This window comes from Canis aureus, chromosome 1 (genome assembly GCF_053574225.1).
Source record: "Canis aureus isolate CA01 chromosome 1, VMU_Caureus_v.1.0, whole genome shotgun sequence".
NCBI lineage: Eukaryota > Metazoa > Chordata > Mammalia > Carnivora > Canidae > Canis > Canis aureus.
The window spans coordinates 106,481,430-106,507,876 of record NC_135611.1 but is presented as its reverse complement, the minus strand read 5'-3'; the positions used below and the strand labels follow the sequence as shown (position 1 = coordinate 106,507,876).

General features: G+C 48.1%; 2 protein-coding genes and 1 long non-coding RNA gene across 5 annotated transcripts in view; 1 reads left to right on the top strand and 2 right to left on the bottom strand.

The window, feature by feature from the left end:
- LOC144281130 (uncharacterized) overlaps positions 1 to 26,447 on the top strand; it is an 87,335-nt gene that overhangs the window by 56,392 nt on the left and 4,496 nt on the right. The gene's annotated exons all lie outside the window — the stretch shown is intronic.
- On the bottom strand, positions 1,554 to 11,137 carry KLK6 (kallikrein related peptidase 6). The gene is made up of 7 exons (XM_077843825.1): positions 10,983 to 11,137; positions 10,145 to 10,233; positions 9,694 to 9,741; positions 9,225 to 9,381; positions 5,604 to 5,851; positions 4,356 to 4,492; positions 1,554 to 2,255 (listed from the first exon to the last, which is right to left on the bottom strand). Exons 1-7 carry the CDS (start codon positions 11,054 to 11,056, stop codon positions 2,103 to 2,105), a joined length of 906 nt encoding a protein of 301 aa, XP_077699951.1. The 5' UTR covers positions 11,057 to 11,137; the 3' UTR covers positions 1,554 to 2,102.
- Positions 16,463 to 20,763, bottom strand: KLK7 (kallikrein related peptidase 7). 3 transcript variants are annotated; one of them, XM_077843881.1, is made up of 6 exons: positions 20,635 to 20,763; positions 20,149 to 20,281; positions 19,536 to 19,695; positions 19,130 to 19,377; positions 18,787 to 18,923; positions 16,463 to 17,252 (listed from the first exon to the last, which is right to left on the bottom strand). In XM_077843881.1, exons 2-6 carry the CDS (start codon positions 20,219 to 20,221, stop codon positions 17,097 to 17,099), a joined length of 774 nt encoding a protein of 257 aa, XP_077700007.1. In that variant the 5' UTR covers positions 20,222 to 20,281; positions 20,635 to 20,763; the 3' UTR covers positions 16,463 to 17,096. The 3 variants fall into 3 exon arrangements, with proteins under 3 accessions (XP_077700007.1, XP_077700013.1, XP_077700018.1); XM_077843887.1 differs by having other exon boundaries at positions 20,613 to 20,681; XM_077843892.1 differs by lacking the exon at positions 20,149 to 20,281 and having other exon boundaries at positions 20,635 to 20,681.

Genomic DNA, 26,447 nt, shown 5'->3' with positions numbered 1-26,447 from the left:
TTTTCAAATACTCCCTCTGAGGTGCCTGAGTGGCTCAGTCGATTAAGCATCTGCTATTGACTCAGGTCATGATCTTGGGGTCCTGGGATGGAGCCCCGCAATGCATGGATCCCCTCATCAGGCTTTTGCAGGGTTCCCTGCTCAGTGGGGAGTCTGCTTCTTCCTCTCCCCTATCCTCTCCCCCTGCTGTTGCTTTCTCTCACTTATTCTTTCTCTCAAATAAATAAATAAAATATTTAAAAAAATAAAATACTCCCTCTGTCTTCGGGCCACATAACACTCCCATTGTAGAATAGCACACAATTGACTGAATATCTCCTATGATCCAGTTGCTCTGTTTAATATCTGATTTCATTCTACACTGTGCTGGGCAAAAATAAGGTTGCAATAAGTATCGAAACAAATGAATTGTTGTCTCTGATTCTCCCTCTGTTCCTAAATATTTCTCTGCTCCCAAATCCAGCCCTCATATAGGACTTCCTTTCCCTCATTCTCTCTCTCTGAGAGCCCCTAACATGGAGGACACCTGGCTTAGCAGTTATTTGCCTTCTTCACAGATGATGAGGTGGAGATTGTAAGAAGAGAATGGTTCTCTGGAGACAGGGACAGGCCTGGCACGTGGGGATAGAGGTGTGTATGTCAGTTAGGGGTCGTGCGTGATGCTCATTGGTGGGAGGAGCCCAGAAAGCATGCAGAACCCTAGGACCTTGTCAGGTCCCAGAAGCTGGGCCTGTGTGCTCCCCTCACTTCTCTGGGGGAACTCCAGTCTCTCCTCCTCCCTGTTCATTGCTGTGCCCTGAAATGGACTGCAGCAAGATCTGACCCTGTTGTTTTCTCAAGGCCCTCAGGATTGAGGTCAAGTGTTGTTTTCTGGCACTCAAAGTCAGCACCATGTTCCACTGACCTACAGTTCCGGCCATGCCACCCACTTCTCCCACCTCAAATCCGCGCTCCACCATCATAGATGATTCTCCATCTCTAGGGCATGCCAGGTGTTCTCACACCACCAGGACTTTCTACAGGTCGTTCCCTCTATGAGAACGCCATCCACCCAACCCTCTCCATACAGTCATCTCATATGCAGCCTCCTTCTCCAGACCACCCAGCCCCAGCTCAGCCATCTTTTCTCCCTGCACTGTCACTTCTGCCTCCTCCCTGACTTCTGGTCTCTCCCCTCTGGTCCATCCCATACAAGGTCCCAGTGCTGCTCTTGCTCACAAGCCTTCCATGGCTCCCCACTGCCCTCAGGAAAAAGTCTTATCCTTTCAACCTGGAGTCTGAGGTCCTTTGGGATCTGGCCCGTGCTCTGCTCTCCCATCTTCTATCCCACCCTCTACCCATACACAGTGTGGTCTCCCCGTCCTCTCCCTCCACTTCTTTCACTGCTACAGAAGGAGTTAAGGGGAGAGAGCCACCATGAAGGCCAGTACAGGATGGAGTACTCACTGGTGTCTTCCTGGAAGGAAGAAAAAATGAAATTGAGCTGTAAAAGAGAACTCCAGAATATCTGGAATTTGGAGAGGCAGAAGTGGGATAAAAGCAAAAAGCAATGCTAATAATAAAATCCACACTTTATTGCTCAAGCAAATGTGCCAGGCACTGTTGTATGTGTTTCACATGTTGGAAATATTGAATCCTCCCAATAACAATCACTGCCCTATGAGTAATATACTATTGTTATCCTTAATTTATAGATTAAAGAATCTACACAGTCAAGGGAGGTACTTGCCCAGGATACACAGGGCCAGCAAGAGGCAGAGTTGGGATTCCAACTCAGGTTTTGCCAGACTTGTAACCATTCCTCTGTAGGAAGAAGTAGAGCCCATGGAATAACCAAGGTGGGAGAGACGCTTGAAAGGGGTTTTCCTGTATTCTCTTAGTGGTGGGGGTAAGACCTTAGCCCATGTCCCCACTCGTCCCCAGTGATGCAAGAATGGGGCTGGGGTATAATTAGGGTGAATTTGTACTATCATGTCACTGCTTTTATTAAGCATTAAGGGTTGGATCTGGGCAGGTGGAGGGAAGGCAAAGTCTTGATCAGGTATATTCTGGAGCCAGCAAGTGGGGGCCACAGGTCAAGAGTTGGATGTCACATGTCAGGGTTAGTTGGCCTGAATGGTTTTTCTGATCCAGTGGCCATATCTGCAGACATCAGTGTAGACTCCTGGCTTCTCCTTGGATCCACAGGGAACATTACCCCATGACACAAGGCCTCGGAGACGGTCTCCACACACGAGTGGGCCCCCAGAATCCCCCTGTGGGAAAGTGGGAGATAATCAGATAAAGAAACAGAGAGAGAGAGAGAGAGAGAGAGAGTGACAGGGCTGCCTGGCTGGCTCAGTGGTGGAGTATGTGACTCTTGACCTTGGGATCGTGAGTTTGAGACCCATGTTGAGTGTAGAAATAACTTAAAAATAGCATATTTTAAAAAAGAAAGCAAGAAAGACAGGGAGACAGAAGGTCACAGAGACATGTAGAGAGGGAGAAGGAGAGACACTCAGAGATGGATAGACTTAGGGACAGACAGACACACAAAGTCACAAACAGGAAAATAGAGACAGTCTGAGGGAAACTCAGAAACAGGTAGAAACAGAGAGAACACTGTGACCCAGAGAGGCATCAAGAGAAGAAAATAGAAAGAATAAAGGCTAAGTACAAGAACTGAGAGCTCTTGGGCTCCCTGCTTATCCAGAAGTCTGCTCTTCACTCTCCCTCTACCGCTCCCCCTGCTTGTGCTCTCTCACTTGCTCTCTCTCTCTCTCTGTCTAATTAGTAAAATCTTTAAAAAAAAAAATAACAGAGACTGAGAAGTGTGGAGAGAAGCAGAGGCACAGAGTGAGGGGGAGACAGAGAAAGAGAGAAAAAGAGACCTAAAAAGAGGAAGAACCTCCAGGTACAAGATAAGTGAATACCAGGGATTTAATGCACAGTCAACACTGCTGTGGGATAACTAGGAGTGTTGTTAAGATAGGATATCCTAAGAGCTTGGGGATCCCTGGGTGACTCAGTGGTTTAGCACTTGCCTTTGGCTCAGGTCGTGATTCTGGGGTCCTGAGATCAAGCTCTGCATCGGGCTCCCTGTATGGAGCCTGCCTCTCCCTCTGCCTGTATCTCTGCCTCTCTCTCTCTCTCTCTCTCTCCCTCTCACGAATAAATAAATAAAATACTTTATTTTTAAAGATTTTATTTAAAAAATAAATAAAGGCAGAGACATAGATAAAAAAGGATATCCTAAGGGCTCTTATCGCAAAGGACAAAAATCTTTCTTTTCTGTTCCTTTTAAGATTTTATTTATTTAGGGATCCCTGGGTGGCACAGAGGTTTAGCACCTGCCTTTGGCCCAGAGCGCGATCCTGGAGACCCGGGATCGAATCCCACGTCGGGCTCCAGGTGCATGGAGCCTGCTTCTCCCTCTGCCTATGTCTCTGCCTCTCTCTCTGTGTGTGACTATCATAAATAAGTAAAAATTTAAAAAAAGATTTTATTTATTTATTTATTTATTTATTTATTTATTTATTTATTTATTTTTAAGAGAGAGTGAGAGAGCATGCACACAAGTAGAGCTAGCAGCAGAGGGAGAAGGAGAAGCAGGCTCCCCGCTGAGTAGAGAACCTGACATGGGACCCAATCCCAGGACCCTGGAATCGTGACCTGAGCCAAAGGCAGATGCTTAAACAACAGCCATCCAGAAGCACCTTTGCTTTGTTTTGCTTTGCTTTGCTCTGCATGATGGGTGCTAACTGACCATGGCAATCATTCCACAGGACGTGGAACATCACACTGTACACCTGAAACTTCTACACTGATGCATGTATGCTGACTGCATCTCAACAAAACTGGGGAGAGAAAAGACAGCTTAGGTATTGAGGTTTGTCTGCTAGCCCTTTTGTCATGTCTGACTTGCTGTGTATCACTGTCCCTAGCTCTGTCTCTTCAGAGACCTCAAAGCACTGGAGTAAATTTTGGCATAAATAGGAGCAACAACAACAAAAACTTCAAGTTACAGGAGGCATTTGGGAGTGGGGACAGAGCCCTGTCTCTCCCCAGCTGCGGTCCACCGGCCTCCAGAGCTTGGCCATGTCCAAACAGGACAGTCCTCTGTTTGAGGAAGGACAGACCCCTCACACCACCTGCTTCCTTACTGTGTCTCTCTGGTTCTTAATCTCTATCTCCATCCTTGTCTCTGTGTTTCCTGTCTCTGCTGGCTGCCTTTATACCTCTGCCTGTTCCTGGCTGTGTCTCTAAGTGTCCAACTGAGACTCTCTCCCTGGGATCCTCTCCCAGCATGTCTCCCTAAAACTCTATTTCGGTCTGTCTCTGTCGGCTCTGTAACTGGAAGGTCCCGGTGACCTCACCTGGCAGGAGTCCTTCCCGTACTTCTCATCTCCCGCACACACCATGTTCTGGGTGATCTGGCTAGGGTAGGCACGCTCACACTCCTCACGGGGCACCAGGTGGATGTATGCACACTGGATGGTGTTAGGGAAATCACCTGCAGAGAGAGATGAGCCAGGCTTACTTCACAGCCTGTCCTCCGCATGTCCTCCCCAGTGAGCTCTCTCCCCTATTGGTCCCTATATCCCATTGGTTTCCTTCTTCCTATTTGTCTTTCATTCATAAAAATCCATTTCCATTGGCCCTGGCTCCCAATTGGTCCCTCTTTACATCATTCTTTCCTCCCATTGGCCTGTCTTCCTCATTAATTGCCCCATCTCCATTAGTCCTCATTTCTTACTGCTTTTCCCTTTCTCTTAGGACCTGCCTCTACTTGTGTCTTTCACTGGTCTCACCTTCTTCAGTACTTCCAGCTCACCTCTAGACTCTCTTCTGTTAGTCCCTCCTCCACCCTTTCATCCATGGTTGGACCCCTCTTTCCCACCGGCTCATCCTGATGGGCTAACACATGACCATTGGTCCTCTCCTAACTAGTCCCTTTTCCCCTTCATTGGCTCTCCCTTCTTACTGGCCCTTAAGCCAGAGGTGCACCCCCCACATTGGTCCTTTCCTAAATGAACCGCCCTCCCCCCTAGGTTCTCTCTTCCTATTGGCCATTCATTCAATGGCCCACCTTCCTTTTTTGGCCCTTCACTCACCGGCCCAATTACCTTCCACGGTTCCTGCTGACCTATGGGACTTGTTCCTCCCCCAGTCCTTCCTTTAGTGCCTCCCCTTGACCACTGACCCTTCCCTTAGTTGGCTCCTCCCAATTATCACTCTCTACTCCCAACTGCACTTTCATTTCATATCTTTCAGGGGGCTGTCCTGCTTTATTGATCTCTCTTTTTCCATTAGTCCCTCCTCCACTATCTCTTCTTGATCATTTTTGCATCCCGATTGGTCCCTTTCGATCATTGGCCTCCTTCTGGATTAGAATCTCCCCACTGACCCTCCCCCTTCATCAATCCTTCATCTCACAGCCTCTCTTTCCATACCATTCACTCATGGGTTTATTTTCTCCACTGGCTGTTCACTCATTCACACAACTCCCATACTTGCCTCCCCTCCCCACTGACACACCTCCCCATTGGTCCTCACCATTAGCCCACCTCCTGCATAGCCTATCACCCATTGGCCTGCTTCCTTGTCACCCTGCCACTACTGACCATCTGCTGTCTTGCCCCATCCTAGGATGTGGCAGCTTGAGTGGTTGGCTGAGCAGTCTTGCTCCAGGGAGAGAGGCTGGATGCGTTCAGAGAATTTGGCAGGTCGAGCCAGGCGCAACAGCATGATGTCCTGGTCGTGAGTGGCAGCATTGTAGCCAGGGTGGGCCACAGCCCGGACAACAGAGCTCTGCTCCTGGAAACTCTCCCTTTGCTGAAGGTTGTGCTTCCCCAGGTAGACTTGAAGATTCCTGGGAAAGAGGAGGGCTCGGTCTTACCTGGAGTCCATGGCTGCAGCCAAGACTTCAGAAGGGGCTGTGATGGGAGATGGCAGTGGCTTGGTGCACCACGAACCATCTGGCCTGTACCCCTCACAATCTTCCCAGCTCAGAAAAGGACAATTTCATCCTTTCCGAATAACCTTGGAGACTATTGTTGACTCTCTTTATTTCATGCCTCACATCCAAGCAGCCCAGAAATCCTTTTAGCTCTCCAAAGTATATCCAGGATATGACCGTTTCTCACCTCCCCCACCGCCATCATCTCTTACTGGAACAATGGCAGTAGCTATCCCACTTGACTCCTTGTTTCTGTGTTTGCCCCTCCACAAAACAGCCAGAGAAATTTTAACAACATAATATATCTCACCTCCTCTTGTCCCTTCTCTGCTCAGAATCCTCCCATGACTCCCATCTCATTCAGAGTAAAGGCTGAAGTTTTCACCCTGACCCACAAAGTCCTGCATATTCTGCCCCCATCACTTCTCAAATATCACCTCCTCCCACTCTCTCCCTCTCTCCTTCTGCTCCAGCCACACTGGCTTCCTTGCCTTTCTTTGAACACAACAGTCATCCTCTCACCCCATGGCCTTTGCACTGGTTGTTCCTGCTGCCAGCAACTCTTTCCCCTACATATCCGCATGGCTTCCTCCCTCACCTCCTTCAGATGTCACCTTCTCAGTGAGGCCTTCCCTGATGATCCAATTAAAATGCAAATAGCTACCCTGACAGGCAAGTCCTATCTCTCTTTCCTGCTTTCTTTGCCACCCAGAACCTACCATCACCATCTGATATACTATATATGTATTGTTAAATATTTACTTTTTTGTCTCTCCTCCTACCATAGCAGCACTGTCCAATAGAACTTCTTCAGTCATGCTGCAGTTTGATATGGTGGCCACTAGACATAGGCCTCTACTGAGCACTTGATACGTGCTCCTGGATTTGTCATCTCATTGCATTTTTCTTTTTTCTTTTCTTTTATTTATTTATTTTTATTTTTTATGATAGTCACACAGAGAGAGAGAGAGAGGCAGAGACATAGGCAGAGGGAGAAGCAGGCTCCATGCACCGGGAGCCCGATGTGGGATTCGATCCCGGGTCTCCAGGATCGCGCCCTGGGCCAAAGGCAGGCACCAAATCGCTGCGCCACCCAGAGATCCCTCATTGCATTTTTCTTATTGTGAATTTAATTGGCCATTTGTGGCTACCACATGGGTGGCACAGCTCTAGAATATCAAGATGGGAATTTTGTTTTGTTCAGATACAGCGTCCTCACTGCCTATACCTGTGTCTATCGTATTTATGATAGATATCCAACAAATATTTGTGAAATGGATCAAAAGAGTCACTCTCTCGCTCAAAATTCTCCCTTGGCTCCTCATTACTTTTGTTTTGTTTTGTTTTGTTTTATTTTCCCCATTACTTTTTTTTTAATTTATTTTTTATTGGTGTTCAATTTACTAACATACCGAATAATCCCCAGTGCCCGTCACCCATTCAGTCCCACCCCCCGCCCTCCTCCCCTTCTACCACCCCTAGTTCGTTTCCCAGAGTTAGCAGTCTTTACGTTCTGTCTCCCTTTCTGATATTTCCCACACATTTCTTCTCCCTTCCCTTCTATTCCCTTTCACTATTATTTATATTCCCCAAATGAATGAGAACATATAATGTTTGTCCTTCTCCGACTGACTTACTTCACTCAGCCCCATTACTTTTTAATGAAACTCATTCCACCATCTTCTGCCCCACTGTAACTTTCTTAGAACACTCCAGACTATTTCAAACTCAGGGACTTTGTCCTTGCATTTCTTCTGCCCTCAACGCTTGTCCCCCTTCTTCATTTGTCTACTCTTTCTCATTTTCAATGCCTCAGCTTGAACTTCATCTCATCAGAAGGTCTTTCCTGATACCCTCTTCCATCTAAAGTAGGTACTTCTCTGTTCTTTTCTCTCAGGGAGCCATCCCTCTTCTTTTCCTTCACTGGACTTAGGGTAATTTGTAATTACATGATTTTTCAAGGGCTTGTTAGTTAAATAACTATCATTCTGTGCCTTACTGCTTCTGTGTTCCTAAGGGCATAGACTCTGCATTTCTCTCATCCACTGCTGAATCCCCACTGCCCAGCTCAAATCTGGCACTTAGCAGATGCTTTGATCAACGTGCGCCAATGGATGAATGAGAATGGTGGGAGCAATGCCAGGTCTCCCTGAGGGTGGGGGAGACCATCCTGAGGGTATTTGTTGAGTCCATAACCTTGCGTGATTAGACCCCTCTCCTCCCCCCACAGTAGGGAGTGGCACCTGTTAGCTTCCAAACACTTGAGTTGCCACTTACTACTTCTCTGAGCCTCAATGTCCTCATCTGCAAAATGGGGCAAGGAGTCTCTTATTGTGGAGTTTCCAGGAAACATATATAAACTGCTTAACTCAGCACCTGGCTGGTAGTTAGTGTTGAACAAAATGGCAACTGTTAATTGAACTAGTGATCATTAGTGCCCTGAGGATTTGTCCTGGTCCCTCTATGCTTTTCTACCTATGCCCACTTTCTGGATGATCTCATCCCGTCCTGTGTTTAAATACCACTTATTTGTGGATGATCCCTTCGTGTTTACCTCCAGGTCTGACTTCTCTCCTGAGCACCAGCAGCCTACCCTCATGCTTCTTGGACACCTCCCTGGTATCTCAGGCTCACCTTGGCTAGAGCAAAATGTGACACTCCTCTGCCCATATCCAAACTGGTTCTATTTCCCTCTCCCACCATCTCAGAGAGACACAACAGAATATCCACTTGTTCGAGTCCTATACCTGCAGGTCAGCCCTGCCTCTTCCATCCCATACCACCAAGTCCTGCTGGTCTCAAAATACCTCCAAAAGTTTTCAACTATCCTCTACCCCCTGGTCCAAGCCATCATCCCGTCATTCTAGGTCATTCATTCCCCCTTGCCCAGCCCACTTTCCACATGGTGGCCAGGGTGCTCTTAAAAATGTAAATCAGATCTGCTGCTTCCCTGACTGAAATTCTCCAGTGTCTTCCTCCTTCACTTAGAATGAGATCCATTGCTGCATCGCTGCCTGCAGGCCCTGCACCATCTGATTCCCCAGTTAGAAGGTCAGTTCATAAAAGCAACAGTTTTGCTTTTCTTCACCGCTATATCCTCCCGGCCCCAGACAGTGCCTGACACTTATTTAGTGCTCATTTAAGTACTGCCCAGATGAACCTGGTTATCAGATGGCCTTGTGCTGGGACAGGGGGTTGTATGTATCACTTCCTGCCTGAAATCTGCAAGATGCCCCCCAGGGGTCTCATTGCAACCACTCCTCACTCATGTGACATGGAGACTCACGGTTTTTTGCAATGGGCAGCAGTGAGAACCCACAGCGGGTGAATGAGGACCCCTCCACAGAGCAAGTGGCCTGACGTGTAGAGGGCAGCTTGGTAGGGGTGAGACGTCTGCTCACAGGGTCCACCATGCAGCACCTTATTCTGCTCCTCCGCCCAGGCTGAGAAAGGAAGGGTCTGAGTCAGGGACGAGCTCTGGAGACACCAGGAGGATCCCCCACGGTGGACCCCAATACTGTCCCAGTGGTCCAGGTCATCTCCATCCCACCCCCACCCTCAAATTCTTCCCCACCTTCCAGACCAACTTCTACCTCCTTCCTGTCTGCACCCCCATCGCTAACCTAGCCCCTCACTTTTGCCTCACTCCAAGCACCCCCTGCCTCCACACGTGTGTGAATCCCCATCCCCAATTCCAAACTCTCCCACCAGCAGCGCCCCCCCAAACCACCCAGTCACATCCTCTTTCTTCTCACCTGCAGCCATCAGGATCACTGCCACAATTAGCGTCTTCATGCCCATTCCTGAGAAGGGAAACCAAATGCTCCTCAGTGCCTGTCTCAGACCCCCTCAAGGCCCCTCCTTCATCCCTCCTTCCCCAGCCTCCATGATCTCCTGACCCCTAACCTCTATCTCTCCCCTGGTCTCTTGTCACTCTAACCTTATCTTCCATCCTCAGGTCCCATGAAGGCAGGTTGAGTAAGAACCCAAAACCACATGTGGTGGTCTGCAGCTCACAGTGCAATTCTCAATAAGTCTCTTATTTCTCTGGGCTCTAGTGTGCCTGCCTGCCAGCAGGAGGGGGTGGCCCAGGAGGGGCTCTGAGCTTCTTCCCTACCCATGGGGTTTTTCTTCTGCACCTTGGCTCTGAGCCCACTCTGTCGCTCACCTCATACCTGGAGGTTCTAGGGTGCAGTGTGATCTTACCTGCTGGGAGCTGGCTGCCTGGGGGCCCAGAGGACTCCTGGACGAGGGGTTCTTGGGTTGAGGCAGGCACAGCACGTGTCACAGGCAGACTGACAGAGAAGCACAGAGTCAGAAATGCAGGGAGTTATGGGGAGAGATGGGACCCAGAAAGCAGAGAGGATGCCCAGGAGCCAGAGCCAGAGACACAGACAGCAGAGGATGTATGGGCTGTGGGGCCCAGGCCAGACCGACACCTGGGCTTCCTGGCCTCCTTGGAAGAGGCTGTTCCTGCCCCCAGACACTCCTGGTGCTTCCTTTTAACCCCTGTCTCCCCAGGTTCCTGAGGCAGGAGGCTGCCCCACCCTTTCCTCCTCACCCAGACCTCCCACACACATTCCTTGCATCCCCATGTCCCGGTGGCTCTGCTCCTGATGACCCCTGACCGGGCTTCCCAGGAGGTGAGCACCAGGCCCTGAGAGCATTGGGGGCCTGGACTCCAAAGTCTGAGGGAGGAAGGGGCTAGGGGGCCTGGACTCCAGGGTCTGAGGCAGGAGGGGAGAGGGCCTAAAATTCTAGACCTTCAGCAAAAGGGCCTGGGCATCTGCACTTTCGAGTCTAAATGAGGAAAGATGGGTGTTAGTTCTCAGTCAGTAGGCTTCTCTAGGTCCTTGAGCAAGAAGGTGTCTGAGAACCCAAAAGCCAACACCCAGGGGAGTAAATAGTTCCCCCAGCCTGCAGGAATCCCCCCACCTCTGTCTGTGAGCACTCTAGCCCTGCAGACCCTCACTCCTGGGTCTGTTGCCTGCAGGCACTAAGAACCCGGCCGCTTGGGTCAGTGGAGTTGGGGTGATTCACGCACCTGCCCGTAAGTCCCTCTGTGGGCGCTGACGACCTCCGTGTCCCCACTGTAGACAGCAGCCAGTGAGAAAGCATGTGTCACCCAGCTGGCACCCGCCCCTGCCCTGGGCTGGGGCGCTGTGGGGAAAGGGGCCTCAAACAATCGGGCTTTGTCCGCCCCCAGCACCCAGTGCCATGCTCCCAGCAGCTCCATTTCTCAACCTCTCTTCCGGGCAGGCGGGCGCCTGCGTCAATAGCTTTCCTTTGTCCCTGTATGACAGTCCTGCTGCTGTCCTTTGATGGCCCACCCACATCTGCCCGGATATCAGGACGTTTGACCTTCCTGGTTCCCCTGCTCCAAGCCTGCCCACCTCTGCAGTCTCGCTGTCCACCTGTCTTCCTGGCCATGGTGGGGGTGTCTCCACGCCCATCTCTCTCTCTCTCTCTCTCTCTCTCTCTCTCTCTCTCTCTTTTTCTCGTGTTTTCTTGTGTTCTTCTCAGGCTCTACTTGTGTCTCTGTCCCTCTGTCTCTTTCCCTATCTTTTTCTCTGTATCTCTCTCTCTGTCTTTCTCCCAAATCTCTGAGTCTCTGTGGACATTCTCTACATTTTGGTCTGCTTATCCTCCCCTGGCCTCCCCTTCATTTTCAGGAGAGGAGCGTGCCTCTGCTCAGAAGTGAATTAGCTCCCTGGGGAGCTGGGGAGGATGATGTCGGGGAGCAGTGGGGAAGCCAGTGGGACATGGACGGGTTTCCGATGAGATTCAGCATGTAGGGAGAGACTTGGAAATAAGCAGGAATGCAAGAAAACTTGAGAGCGATTTGCAAGTGTGAAATGGGGGCTCCAGCAGCTCTGGAGGGACCCAGGGGGATTTGAGGAGGTGCCCGTAAGGTTGGGCCCAGTGTTGGGTGTCAATCAGGAGAAGCAGGGCAAGAAGGTCTGGTGTATGGTGGCCAGGTGTATGGAGGGAGATGAGGATGGATGTGATGGTTGTGGGGCATGAGGAGAATGCAAGGAAGTCACTGGACAGAAGGACAATTGATATTAGTAATGTCCACCTCAGCACCAGCTTGGGCCTGGCACTGGGGGATGCAAATCAGTATTTGGCATTCCACATGCTCTTGGGCTGCTGCCCTGCCCCCAACTCCCCCCAGGCCCTTCACACTCACTGCCCTACTGAACTAGGCACCTTCTCAGAACTCATCATCTTCCCAGACACCAGGCTGGGTCTCTTGCAGCCCGGCCCATGACCTCCTTTCTCTGTAGGTCCCCTCCTCTCTGTCCCCATGACCCTAAACGCAGCTCAGACCCACTCCTCTCCCACATGACCATCATCCTGGGCTCTTCTCCCTCCTCTGTAGCCCTCACCTGAGCCCAGAGGGGTCTTTCCGCACCTGGAGCTGCTCTTCTCTTGCTCATAGCCCTGCCCTGGCTACCCTCTCACCCCTGAGACAAAGTCCCAGCCCCTCAGCCAGCTGTTGGAAGACCTTCAGCATCCGCAGCATCACTGGTCAAAAGAAATATATTGCCAAGTACACATGCACTGTTAAAATTCTAGTAGCCACAATTTTTTTAAAATAGTAAAAAGATGGGATGCCCGGGTGGCTCAGTCAGTCAAGCATCTGACTTGTGATCTCAGCTCAGTTCTCGATCTCAGGGTTGTGAGTTCAAGCTCCATGTTGAGCCTCCATGCTGGGTATGGAGCCTACTTAAAAAAAATAATAATAGGGGCACTTGGGTGCCTCAGTGGTTGAGCATCTGCCTTCGGCTCAGGTCGTAATCTTGGGGTCCTGGGATAGAGTCAGCCTCGGGCTCCCTGCAGGAAACCTGCTTCTTCCTCTGCCTGTGTCTCTGCCTCTCTCTCTCTCTCTGTGTGTGCCTCTCATGAATAAATAAATAAAATCTTTTAAAAATAATAAAAATAGCAAAAAGAGTTAGGAGTTCATTTTAGTATTTCATGTAGCCCAATATATCCAAAATTGCATGTGAAATTAAAATAAGAACATTTCATTTACTTTTAAATTATTATTATTATTTAAAGATTTTATTTATTAATCTGAAAGAGAGAAAAACACGAGCAGTTAGAACTGCAGAGGGAGAGGGAGAAGCAGGCTCCCCATGGAGCAGGGAGCCTGATGCAGGGCTCGATCCCAGGACTCTGGACTCATCACCCAGGCGCCCTAAGATAAGTCACCCAGGCGCCCTAAGATAAGAACGTTTTAAAGATAGTTTGTCTTCTTATTTTTTGCATAGTGTTTAGAGCCCGATGTGTCTTCCACTTATAGCACATCTCACTTGGAACTTTCCACATTTCACAAATCAGGAGCCACCATGGTGAGCGGCTGCCACATTGCATGCCCCGCTCTGCCCATGGGTCTTGTGCTCCAGCCGTGAAGATTGCTCTCTCTTATCTCTAAGCCTCATCCATGCTATTCCCCCTATTCAAATGCTCTTCTCACCTTCTCCTGACCACAACATGTCCTTCGAGTCTTTGCTTAGACATTGTCTCCTTCTGGAAGCCTTCCCTTGAACACCATCCAACTTTTTACCCCCTGCAGTTGGGTTAGTCACTCTCTCATCTAGGTTCCCAGAGCAGGTGCATCCCTGAAGTCACCCTGGATCGTGAACATTTGGATTCACATCTGTCTTGGCCACTGGACCGTGAGCTCCTTGAGGGCAGGCACTGAAGCTGACTCACCCCTGTGTGCCCTCACGGGACCTAACCCAGAGGAAGCCTTAGGAAATGTTGACCAAATGACTAAATGTCTTCATTACACCCACTCCCATTTTACGAAAAAGAAAACTGAGACTCAGAGAAGGAAGTTAATTGCTCAACATCCAACACCCAGGAAATGGTGGGACCTTTTGGATTGGAAGTCAGCTTCCATGGAGGTGGACATGGCCCGTCTTTCGGTGCTCCCACCAGATGTCTCTTAGCACAACAGATGATTGGAGAGTTTGGGAGGAGTTGAGAACCTGGTAGGAAAAGAAGGATGTGATAGGTGGTGGAGAACTCCACCTCTAAGAACCTCTAAGAGAGAGAATGAAGTCCCCATCTGCAGATATTTGCCAGTGACCTTTATGGTTTTGCCCTCCTATGTGCCACACATTATTATTTCTGGAATATTTTCCCCAAAATTGACATGTTCCACAAAAGTCTTCAATAAAGAAAATGTACTATAAGAAAACTTGGTGAGGGACGCCTGGTTGCTCAGTGGTTGAGCATCTGCGTTCGGCTCAGGGAATGATCCCAGGATCCTGGGATTGAGTCCCACATAGGGGTCCCTGCAGGGAGCCTGCTTCTCTCTCTGCCTCTCTGTGTCTCTCATAAATAAATAAATAAATAAATGCATAAATAAATAAATAAAATCTTAAGGGACGCCTGGGTGGCTCAGCAGTTGAGCACCTGCCTTTGGCTCAGGGCGCGATCCCAGATTCCCCGGTTCAAGTCCCACATCAGGCTCCTTGCATGGAGCCTGCTTCTCTGCCTGTGTCTCTGCCTCTCTCTGTGTGTCTCTCTCATGAATAAATGAATAAAATCTTTAAAATAAATAATAAATAAAATCTTTAAAAAAGAAAACTTTGTGAGGGGTGCCTGGGTGGCTCAATCAGTAGTGTCTGCTTTCAGCTCAGGTCATGCTTTTGGGGTCTTAGGGTCAAGCCCTGTGTCAGGCTCCCTGCTCAGTGAGGGGAGTCTGGAGTCTGCTTCTCCCTCTCCCTCTGCCCCTCCTACCGTTCATAATCTCTCTCTCAAATAAAATAAAATAAATAAATAAATAAATAAATAAATAAATAAAATCTTAATAAAAAGAAAACATTTTGTGAAAGTGTAAGTGGGCAAAAGTACCGGAAATCACAGACAATAAAAACATATGCTCACTAAAGGCTTATCAGGCAATGTTCTAGCACTTTCTGAGTATTAAATTTATTTAATCTTCATAACAGACTTGGGAAGTAGTTGTTATTTCTCTCACTTCAAGGATGGAGGAAGGGAGATGGGGAAGTAATGTGCAAATAGCTTACAAGCACCTGAACTGGGGCAGAAATCTTAAAATAAGTGTCTTTGATACTATGTTGTGCTGTCTGCCCAAAGAGAAAGGAAGTTATTTTTAAAAATCCAACAAAAGTGCTATCTCAGGGCGCCTGGATGGCTCAGTTCGCTGAGCATCCTACTTTTGGTTTTGGCTCAGGTCATGATCTCAGGATCATCAGCCTCTGTGCTCAGTGGGGAGTTTGCCTGAGATTCTCTCTCCTCTCCCTCTGCCCCTCCTCCTCCCTCAAATAAATAAATAAGTCTTAAAAAATAAAAAGAGTACTATCTCAAGTCATTGCAAACCAACCCACCTCCAGACTTTATACAGGAACTGCCAAGAGGCAGGGCCAGGTATCTCCAGTCTGACTTAGTACAACTGCAATGTTTCATTCCTTTTTCAAACTTTAGATTGAATATTGAGGGGGAAGATTGGATTTTCCAGGGATTTTCATGGAGATGGGTGGCCAAAAACCCTTAACATACCTGAAGCTTGACACTGATCCAGAGGCACGAGGGGCCAGGGGTCTGGACATCTGAGTCTGAGAGGGGAGGTGCTGGAGGCAGGGGTGGCTTAGGTCTGAGGGAGGAGGAGCTGGAGGTCTAGACCTCTGTGTTTTGTACTAGGAAGAGGCTTAGCCTCCTGTGAGCAGGAAGTTGATGGCTGCATGATTTCTGCAATATGGGGAAGGGTGGAGGTGTAAGGGGGGGCAGTGGCTAGGAGAGACTTGCTAGGGAGATGAGATGGGGAGAGGAAGGATCTGGAGGACATTAGCTGAGAATTCTAGGGGAGAAACTGGAAAGACAGGCAGGAGGTTGAGCTCTGGGCTGGAGAGGAACCCTCTGTCAGCAGCGTCTGAGGTGTGACTGCCCAGGGAGTCTTTGATGGCAGAAGGCCAAGGGCATGGCCAGACTTTGAGTCACAGGGACTCCTCCCTCCTCCCTTCCAGATGTCCCTTCTCTGCCTTTTTTGAGAATAGTAGCCCACCAACCCAGATTCCCATCTCCCTCTTCCTCTGGCACACAGGATGCTGGTTGCTCACTCTGGGTGGGCTCCCCTGGGACCCTGGTGTCCTATCTACCTGCCAGCCCTATCTTTTCTGAAAACATCCCTCTTTCCTGATTTTCCATCTTTGAAATACTCAGGAATACTTTCACACCCTTTTTCACTGCCAGTGAAGCAGGCTTATTCTCTCCTCCCTCCATCCTTCCTTATTCCCTCTGGACCTTCTCTTCCTCTCTCCAACTCATTTTACAGATAAAGAAAACTGAAATCTGCGAAATGGATAGAAACAGGTCACTAAGCAGGGGGCAGAGCCAGGGCTCAAAATCAGATGTCTCTCCCTCTCTTAAGGGTTCCTCCTCTGAAGTTTTAGATCTTCAGAGCTTTTCCACCTTTGTTTTAAAGTTACAAAAGTGCACATCTAAAGAAATATAAATGAAAGAGGTACCCATGACTACCACCGCATGCAGTTAGTACATGGCTTTTCATACTTTATTCTGCAAATGTTTCATTTTACACAGCTAGAGTCAAACATACGTTTGTATCTTTCTTTTTTCATGTTCCATCATATAGCACATTCTTGCATAACGCTAACAATTCTGCAAGGTTATTATCCTTAATAGCTTCCTAATATCCTTGTCCCCAAACAAGCCTATTGTTATGTAAACAATACACTAATTTGGGACATGTTCAGTGTTTCCACTGTTTTGCTATGATAAATAATGTGAAGAATTCAAACCTTGCTCCGCACTTTGGATTTTGTGTGTGAGTAATATCTTCCTCAACTAGAATCACAGAGTCAACAGCAGTAAATAAAGATCTCAATCCACCTTGCCAAACTGCCTTCCATAAAAATGGCATGATTCAGTTCCACTGGTTGAGAGTGCTGGTCTCACTGTGTCTACCAGCACTGAGACTTTTGTGTTTCATGTCAGTTTTAGGTCTTTGGTTACTTGATAGGTTTACACATGTGGCCTATTGTCGAGGCTTTAATATGTCTTTGAGGAAAAGGTAAAGTCAAATTGACTACAGTTCATAACATCCTTATTTCTGTGAATTTCTTGTTGAGGGTGTATGGATGGAAAGATGGGAGGTATGCAGAGATTAGCGATGCTTTCTCATGGTCTCTTTTATCCAGTTGGTGTACTTGCAGACTTGGGTATAGACACCTGGGTCATTGGGTTGGCCACAAGGGAAAGTTCCCCAGGACACCAGGCCTTGCAGGGCACCTTTGCACATCAGTGGTCCCCCTGAGTCACCCTGGAGAAGAAAGAGCAGACTAGCTTTAGTTTCAGAGAAACCGCCACTGACATGTCCACGGTTTGCAGTTCCCACATCTTTGTTCTGTCCAACCATGGACTTCAATCCTGGTCAATGTGAAGAGACTCATGGTCTCTGAGGACCAATGGGAGAGCAGGAATTAGTGCTATCATGGAGAGAACAAATCGATTCTCTGAAGGCATTGGCTTGAGCCCCAGCCAGTGGGACCAATCACTGGGAAGGGTTGGAGCTTCCAGGGAGTCCGAGCCCCATTTACTTTCTGCCTTTGAGGACCTGCACCATGCCAGAGGAAGAAGGAGTGTTACCTCCAGAGAATGGGTACATGCCCCTTGAGCAAGAAAGGGGGACAGAGTGGCCCTGGAAAGCAGAAGCAGGACCAGTGACATAATTCAAAGACTTCAGTGCAAAATAAATATGTGGCCTCCTTGTTCAAAACTTATTAAAAGATTCAAGATAGCAAAAGAAGTGTGTTAAACCAAGTGTGGGACTCTCCCGACTGTGTGAAGCCCTGTGCCGTTGCACAGTTTGCATACTCATGAAGCCAGCCCTCACTAGGGAACAAGGGGACCCCTCCACCCATTCTCTAGGACATACATCTCTGTCCCACCCACCCTATCTCTAACACACACCATCTCACTTCCTCTGAAAGCTGAAGGTGCAGATGTGAGCAAAGAGAGTGGAGTACTGAAAGAAGGATGGAGAGAAGAAGGCAGAAGGAGGAAGAGGACAGAGAAGCAGAAATGTAGAGGGTGGGGAAGGAGCAGAGATGGACACAGGTAGAGACAGGGGCAAACAGAGAGAGAGAGATCCCACAGAGAGAGAGGAAGACCATGTCATTCAGATACAGAGAGGAGGTTAAAGAGATGGGGAAGGGGTAATAAAGAGGAAGGGCAGAGATAGTTTCTTCCCAAAATCAAGACTGGGATAAGGTGGAGGGGACATTAGTTCCAGGCACAAAGTCTCAATAATGGCAATAAATAGTATTCTAATGTAGAGCTTGAAAAAAATAAAATTTAGTATGAAAAAGTTCATGATGAACATGTATCCCAACTTTAGATAAAGACAGTGTCAGTAGAACACTGCGCTGCACCATTACTGTAGCCCAAGGCAAATGAACAATTCAGTAAGGCTGATGGCTCTTTGTTGAAAATTCTGATACTTTGTTCATCATGGACTTTTTGCATGGGCCTTAATTTTTAAAAATGTTGCATTAGTAGAATATGATTTATCTTGGCACCCACTTGAAGTTTGGGCTTGAAGCCAGTGCCTTACTCACCTTCTGCCTGTCCCAACCCCATCTTTCCCACTGCCATTCTGCCCCATTGCCAGGGCCGTGCTGCCTCCTGGGCTCCCACTACTGCCCCAGGCAGAGGACAGGGTAGAGAGAGCTTAGGAGAACAGGACTTGGAGGTGAGATGGGGTACAAGGCAATGCTCAGCAACAGGGTCAGGTGCACAGACACTGGATGGAGGGAAAGACAGGGGTACTCAGTTGGGGATGGGTGGAATCTCACATTGCAGGCGTTGGTCTTGGAGTTGGGGATGCCAGCACACAACATGGATTTTCCCAGAAGGTCCTTGTAAACCTTCTTGCAGTCCTGGGAGGAGATGAGCTTGACATCTGTGCACATGAGCTTTGATGGAAAGGTCACTGGTGGGGAGAAGGGTGGTCAGTCAGAGGCCTGGGCCTGTGGCCCCCTGAGTGTTGATGGAGAGAGGAAAAGCCTTGAACCCCTAAGGAAGAGGGGGCTGGAGGCTCTCAAGTCACGAAATGGGGTCTGACTCCCGGACTCCTGGTTTCCAGGGGCTGAGGGAGGAGTCGGGAGCCAGGGCTCTGGGGTCCTGGAGGCAGCTCACCATCGGGGCTGGTGGTGGTACCCCAGCCAGAAACGGTGCATGTGGTCCCAGGGGGTTCACAGCGGGAGGGCAGGTTGACTTTCTTCACTCTCGATGATAACCTGGCTTGTTTACTTAGCTTCACAAGCATGAGGTCATTAACGTGGGTCTGAGTGGAATAGCCAGGGTGGCGGAATGACCTCGTGGCCCGAATCTTCTGGGCTCTCTTATCACTCAGCTGATCGCTGCCCATGTGCACGTTGTATTCACTGGGGGAAGAGCATGACACTCAGAGAGAAACGCTATGATTGGCAGAAAGGACAGGGACTCCAGGGAGGGTGACAGAGTCCCAGAGAGGGGGCAATAGAGACCAGAGAGAGAGGGGACAGAGACCCCGAAAGAGAGCTTCAGTGTCCCTGCCACATACCTCATCATGCAGTGGGCGGCAGTGAGCACCCACTGCTCATTGAGCAGCACACCTCCACAGTGGAGTTGAGTGCCCTTGAGCAGGGCCACCTGCCAGGGGTGGGAGCCTCTTGTACATGGGACTCCTTCAATAATCTTCTCTCCACTCTTGTCACCTTGGGCTGGATAGAGAGACATAGAGGAAAACATGGGTAACAAGCATTAAGGGAGCTGAAGAAGAAGTCGATGGATTTAGAGGGGAAGATGGAAAGAGAGAGAGACTGAGAAATGCAGAGGCAGAAACAGGGAACAGTGCAGAGAAAGCAGGACATGGAGGTGAAGAGAGATGGAGGGAGCCTGCTCATAAACCGGGGAAGAACATCTTGTCTGGAGGCAAGCTGATAGGAGCAACACTGAGTGCTGGAGATGGCCCGGAGGGCACAGAGACCCCAGGAGTCAGAAAGAAGCAGGAAGATAGGGAGCAGGAGGTACAAGAGTCTTGTCCTCCATGGGAGGAAGCTGCTGCAGGAGGAAGGTCCTGACCCAGGAAGTCCTTGGAGAATGGGGGCTCTGGCAAGGGTCAGTGGAGACAGAAGGCCCCAGGATGAGGTCAGATCTCCCAGTCCAGCCCTCACCTTCTTGTCCAGCAGATCCCAGGACTAAGGACAGTAGTAGGATCTGCAGGGGCAAGAGAAGGGATCCTGCCATGGTGGCCACTCTGAGCCTCTCCCGGGGCTGCCAGGCAGAGCAAGGGTCTCTTCTGCTGAGCTGAGAAGGACAAAGAGTTCGAGAAACAGGAGTCCAAGGCCCCAGATTCCTCCAGCACACCCAGGGATCTGGGCCCCAGCCCTTCCTACCTCAGACCCAAGGAGTCCAAATCCCAGCTCCTCCCCAACTCATACCCAGGAGGCCAAGCCTCCAAACCTCCCTTCCCCTTGGGACTCAGGAATCTAGTTCCCATCCCTCCTCATAGGCAAGTCTAGATCCTCGGTTCCTTTTTTCCCCTAACAGATCCCAAATTCCAGACCTCCAACCCCTTATCTCTCAGAACCAGGATTCTAAGCACCCCCTCCCCTTAGAAGCAGGAGTCAGCTTCTACCCGAAATGAGGCCTCTTCTCACCTCCGGAGGGTCTGATGAGATCTCGGCTTCAGTCTCGGTTGGGATACTAACGTGTCCAGCCCTGTGCAGGGCGGCCCTCTTATACCACCCCCGCCCCCGCGCCCGCCCCCAGGGCCCTGGGGTGCAGGCGGAGCCGGCTCTGGGACGCCCCCATCCTGTGTTCGCACTTATCTCAAGCCCTGAGGCCCCTAAAGCAATTGGCCGCACTCAATTCTTTCTCCACCCTCCCTCTCCAGGCCAGGGTCGGGCGGTACCCAGCTAGTTCGCCCCGCCCATTCTGGCCCTAAATCCTGGGTGGCTCCTGCAGGAGAGACCAGGTGTTGGCTCTGAGGGGGTTGGCTGGAGCAGGAGTCAAGGAACTGCCCAGCTCAGGGAATGGCCTCCTCTGGGGCCATTTTCTTGTCCTCATTCTAATTCTGACCAGCTTGTGGAAATTTGTCCAGGCTGGATCCTGATGATGTCTTTGAACCTGAACCCACTCCCAGCTCTGATATAGGGATATAAATTAAAAAGAGAGTGCTTTCTCTAATCCCACTCTACTAAATGCTCACTGTTACCAATTCAGCCGGAGTTCTCATATTATACACAGATTTCTATCATATTATGTATTTGTAACAAAATACTCTGTACTTAAGCATTATGTGATATAACTTCTTTTTTCTCTGTAAAATACCTTGAACAATTTTTCCTCTCAGTATATTTAGATAATTTCCTTCTCCTTCCTAAGGGTTGCATAGTACTCTATTCTGTGGTTGAACCATGATTTACATAATGCGTTTCAAATTTGGTGTATATTTGGATAGTTTTCATTGTAATAATGCAGCAATGAACTTCTTTGTACATTCATCTTTGCTCCTGTGTTCGTTCAAATATTCACTGAGCATCTTACTCTGCCAGAAACTGTTTTGCTCCTGGGGACACAGTGGTCAACAAAGTAGACAAAAATTCCTTCACAGAGGCTCTCTTAGTGAGTGAAGACAATGAATACAAAAATAAGTACATAAAATATATTGTCTGTTAGGTGATGGTAAGTGCCATGGACAATAATAAAAGTGGAAAGAGGGATAGGGAGTTATTGGTTCCCTCCACTCTCAGAGATCGCTGGGATTATTATACCCTGGAACGATGATTGGAAAGACTCCACGTGAAGGTGACATTTGAGCAAAATCTTGAAGGATGTGATGAATGGATCCATGTAGCTACTTGTTGGTTGTGGGTTCCAGGCAGAGCAAATCGGGAGGTGAATTAGGCAAGGGGTGTGACTAGAATTTTCAGGGAAAGACAGGGAAGACATCTTGAGTGGAGCTGAATGAGCAAGAGAGACAAGATCAGGCTGTGAGATTAGATCCATAACAGGACTCAAATGATATAGAATCTTGAAGACCAATGTAGGACTTTGGCTTTCACTTTGAGTAAAATGTGACATTGTCTGATTTTTACTTGAAGGAAAATTCCTAAAAGTGGAATTAACCTAACTTCTAAATCAGACCTCCAAAATGTAATTGGTTCTTCAGCTATCAGCCCAAATCTTATCTCAAAGCTGACCCTAGTCAGTTCTACCTTTGTCCCCTAATATGACCCATAATAGGCATTATTTTTACCTACCCAAGCATTCACTCTTTCTGCCTTTCTAAGAGCACCCTGATTTCTCTTGGATAATCTTTCGTCCTTATCATGACTATAAGCTTTACTGCACCAAATGTGAAACCTTTATTCTGCTTGCCAGTGACTGGTATAGAAATGGACATGAGGGGCAGCCCAGGTGGCTCAGCAGTTTAGCGCCACCTTCACCCCAGGGTGTGATCCTGGAGACCCGGGATCGAGCCCCACATCGGGCTCCCTGCATGGAACCTGCTTCTCCCTCTGCCTGTGTCTCTGCCTCTCTCTCTCTCTATCTATCTATCTCTCTCTCTCTCTGTGTGTCTCACATGAATAAATAAAAATCTTTAAAAAAAAAAAAGGAAATGGACATGAGAGGCCATCCTGGCCAATAAGGAGAGAGAGGAAGATCATTGGGTCACTTCTAGGAAACACTCTTGTCTTGTTTTCAAAAGACACCTGAAGAGTTCTCTTTTATTCTGCCAGATGATGTCCCTGATATAAATTATGGAACTGTGGCAGCCCTCCTGGAACCATGGAGCAAAGTGGCTGATAGGTCACACCAGAACAGTGAGGAAGGCCAAACAGAGAGATGGAGATAACTGGGGCCTTTGGTAATGTCTTTGAACCAGTGAATTAATCAACTATGGTGCCTCTTCATCTTGTGACTTCTTCGGGTTTCCTACGTGATTTGGAGTGTTTGGTTCCTAGAGCCAAAATCTTCCTTACTCAGATTTCAACATTAAATTCATATCTGATCCTAAACCACGAATCCAAACCCAATTCTTTTTTTTTTTTAAGATTTTACTCATTTGACTGCGACAGAGAGAGAGAGAGAGAGAGAGAGAGAGAGAGGGAGAGAACACAAGCAGGGGGAGGGGCAGGCAGAGGGAGAGAGAGAAACTGGCTCCCTGCTCAGCAGAGAGCCTAATGTGGGACTCCATCCCAGGGCTCTGGGACCATGACCCAAGCTGAAGGCAGACACTTAACCGTTTAATCAATTGAACCACCCAGGTGCCCCTCCTAACTTGAATCTGTCTCTTGAAGCCACAGTAACCAACAAATCACTCCTGCCTCCAATCCAACTAGAGAATTACTCTTTCCAGCTCTCCTCCCACAGTCTTTCTGATCCAATCCTTTATACACTTAAATACATATTGAACACCAGCTATATACCAAGCTGAGCTAGATACTGAGGATACAATGGTGCACAGACCTGGACAGAGTCCCTTCTCTCAAAGAGCTGATAGTCTGGTGTAAAAGAAATATAACTAATTCATAAACAAATGTAAAATTACAAGTATAATGTGTGCTCTTAAGGATAGGCACTGGGAATTATGAAAACACTTCCTAGAGATTTTGACCCAGGAAGTGGCAATAAGTTAAGAGTTGAAAAAGCAGTAAACATTAACTAGAATAAAATTGGAGGAGACTGGAGAGCACATCATTTAGAGGAAACTGCATGTGCAAAGATCCTGGATTATGGATGGAGCTCAGGGACCGGGGGTTGGTTGGAACCAGTCATGGTGAGTTTGACTTTATCCTGTGGACGATTGTGAACCACTTAGACTCTAGTCAGAAGAATGACATAACAAGATTTGTTTTTGTTTTTTTTCATAACAAGATTTGTATTTGCAAAATATGACTCTAGCTGCTATATGAAGGATGGATTTTAAGGGGATGTGGACCCATAGGAAGACCATTGTTACGGTCCAGATGAGAGATGATAGTAACTTAGATAAGGTCATTTAGAAGGTGGAAATGGCAGTAAGTGGATGGATTCAATATGTGCTTAGGAAAGAGAATCAACAGAACTTGGGGCTAGATTAAATGGAGGATGTGGTGAGGGAGTCAGATGTTAAGACTTCAGGGTCTCGGGACGCCTGGGTGACTCAGCAGTTGGGCGCCTGCCTTCAGCTCCGGGCATGATCCCAGGGTCCAGGATTGAGTCCTGCATCGGGCTCCTTGCAGGGATCCTTATTCTCCCTCTGCCTGTGTCTCTGCCTCTCTCTCTCTCTCTCTCTCTTTGTCTCTCATGAAAAAATAAATAAAAATCTAAAAAAAAAAAAAAAAAAGACTTCAGCTTCTCTTGCTCAATGGATGGTGGTGCCATTCATTGAGAAGGTCTGGTCTGATATGATCAAGTGCTCATAAGAAGGTGAGAAATACCTCAGTCTCTGGCTTCAAGCATAATTCTAACTCCAGTTATCATTGTGACACTGTTCTCAACATCAATCTTGACACAAACCTGAATCTTAACCTGAAACCTCAACTCATACCCAAACTCATACCCTCAAATATGCTTTAACCCTTGTCCAATTCTAATTTATACCTCAACTTGGAACCTAGTTCCTGACAAGTCCCTGATTCCAAATGCCAACTTGAGGTATGACTCACACCTCAACCAAGCTTAAACTTTGACCCAAACCCTGAATCCCTAACCATAAACCAAACTTAATCTTGACCAAAACTGAATGTCACCATAATCTCAGTCCCAAGTCTGAACCATACACAACTCAAACTATAGTGTTCATCTCAAACTGTAGTAATCTTCTAGGAAGTCCACACTGACATCCTCCCTATGAACTCATCCCCAACTCGCATCAATCCTAACACTCTTACTCCAATTCTAGCCCTATCTTGCCTCCAACCCAATTTATTTTTTTAAAATATTTTATTTATTTATTCATGAGAGACACACACACAGAGAGAGAGAGAGGCAGAGACACAGGCAGAGGGAGAAGAGAAGCAGGCTCCATGCAGGTAGCCCGATGTGGGACTCAATCCTGGGACTCCAGGATCACGCCCTGGGCCGAAGGCAGGTGCTAAACCACTGAGCCACCCAGGGACCCCCTCCAACCAAATTTCTACTTGAAATTCCATATTCACTTCCATGTTGGACTCTTTCCCTATCCCATCTTCATTTTCCCAACTCCACACACCACCTTGACCCTTTGTTTCACACAAACTATAAAATAAAAGTCTACCGACTGACACCATACTAACATTAACCCCATACCGACTAAATTCAAGTAAGTCCCCAAAATTTCTGAGACACTCTCATCAAATCCAAAATGAGACCACAGAACTTGGACTTCTGACCCCACCAAGTCCACAGGAGGACTCTGGCCTTGAGAGGTGTCAACTTTCCTGACTTGGGCTCCCAAATCAAGTGGGGTAGACCCCAGGCCACTTGACCTCATAGCCCTGTGAGTCAGTAATCTGTATCTTTCCCTCTCAGCCTCCTTAGGAGAGGAATTTTGGCAAGACTTCCAATTTATTATCTACTGCCCAAATCTTTATCCCTGGATTCTTTCTTCAGCCCCCTGCCTCATCAGCATTCTGTCAGAAAGAGAAAGAAAGGGAACTATGCTCCTTCGGAGCCCTGATGCTCATTCTTACAAGCCCAGAACTTCTCCTCTGCTGTGCTCTGCATATCTGTTTTTCTGTGTTCTTAATTATTTAATCTGATTTTGTTGCTAAACACTGGTCTTCATGAGCAGAAAGAATGAGTCTGGTGTTCATTGGTGTTTTCTTTAACACCCAGCCCAGACCAGGGAACGTAGGGAGGTACTTAAATAAATACTAGTTTGCAAACCACTGTCATTCACAGATTTGCCAACTCTAGACTCAGTCTTTCCTTGATCCCTGCACCAATCAGCCATGGGGTGTGAGAGAAAGAACTTGGCCTCACAAGTCATACCAATCCAGGTGTGAATCCTAATTGCTTGCCCTGTGATTTCAGGTAATTGACTTAATTTTTCTGAGGTTCACTTTGCCCATATTTATTTTTTTTAAGATTTTATTTATTTATTCATGAGAACACAGAGAGAGAGAGAGGCAGAGAGAGAAGCAGGCTCCATGCAGGGAGCCCGATGTGGGACTCAACCCTGGGTCTCCAGGATCATGCCCTGGGCTGAAGACGGCGCTAAACCGCTGAGCCACCCAGGCTGCCCTTTGCCCATCTTTAAAGTGGGGGAGTGAAAAATTTACTTCTTGGGCAGCCCAAGTGGTTCAGTGGTTTAGTGCCGACTTCAGCCCAGGGCCTGATCCTGGGGACCCGGGATCGAGTCCCGCATCAGGCTCCCTACATGGAGCCTGCTTTTCCCCCTACCTTTCTCTCTCTCTCTGTGTATCTCGTGAATAAATAAAATAAAATCTTAAGAAAATAAAAAAAAATAAAAATTTACTTCTTAAAGTAAATGGGAGAATAA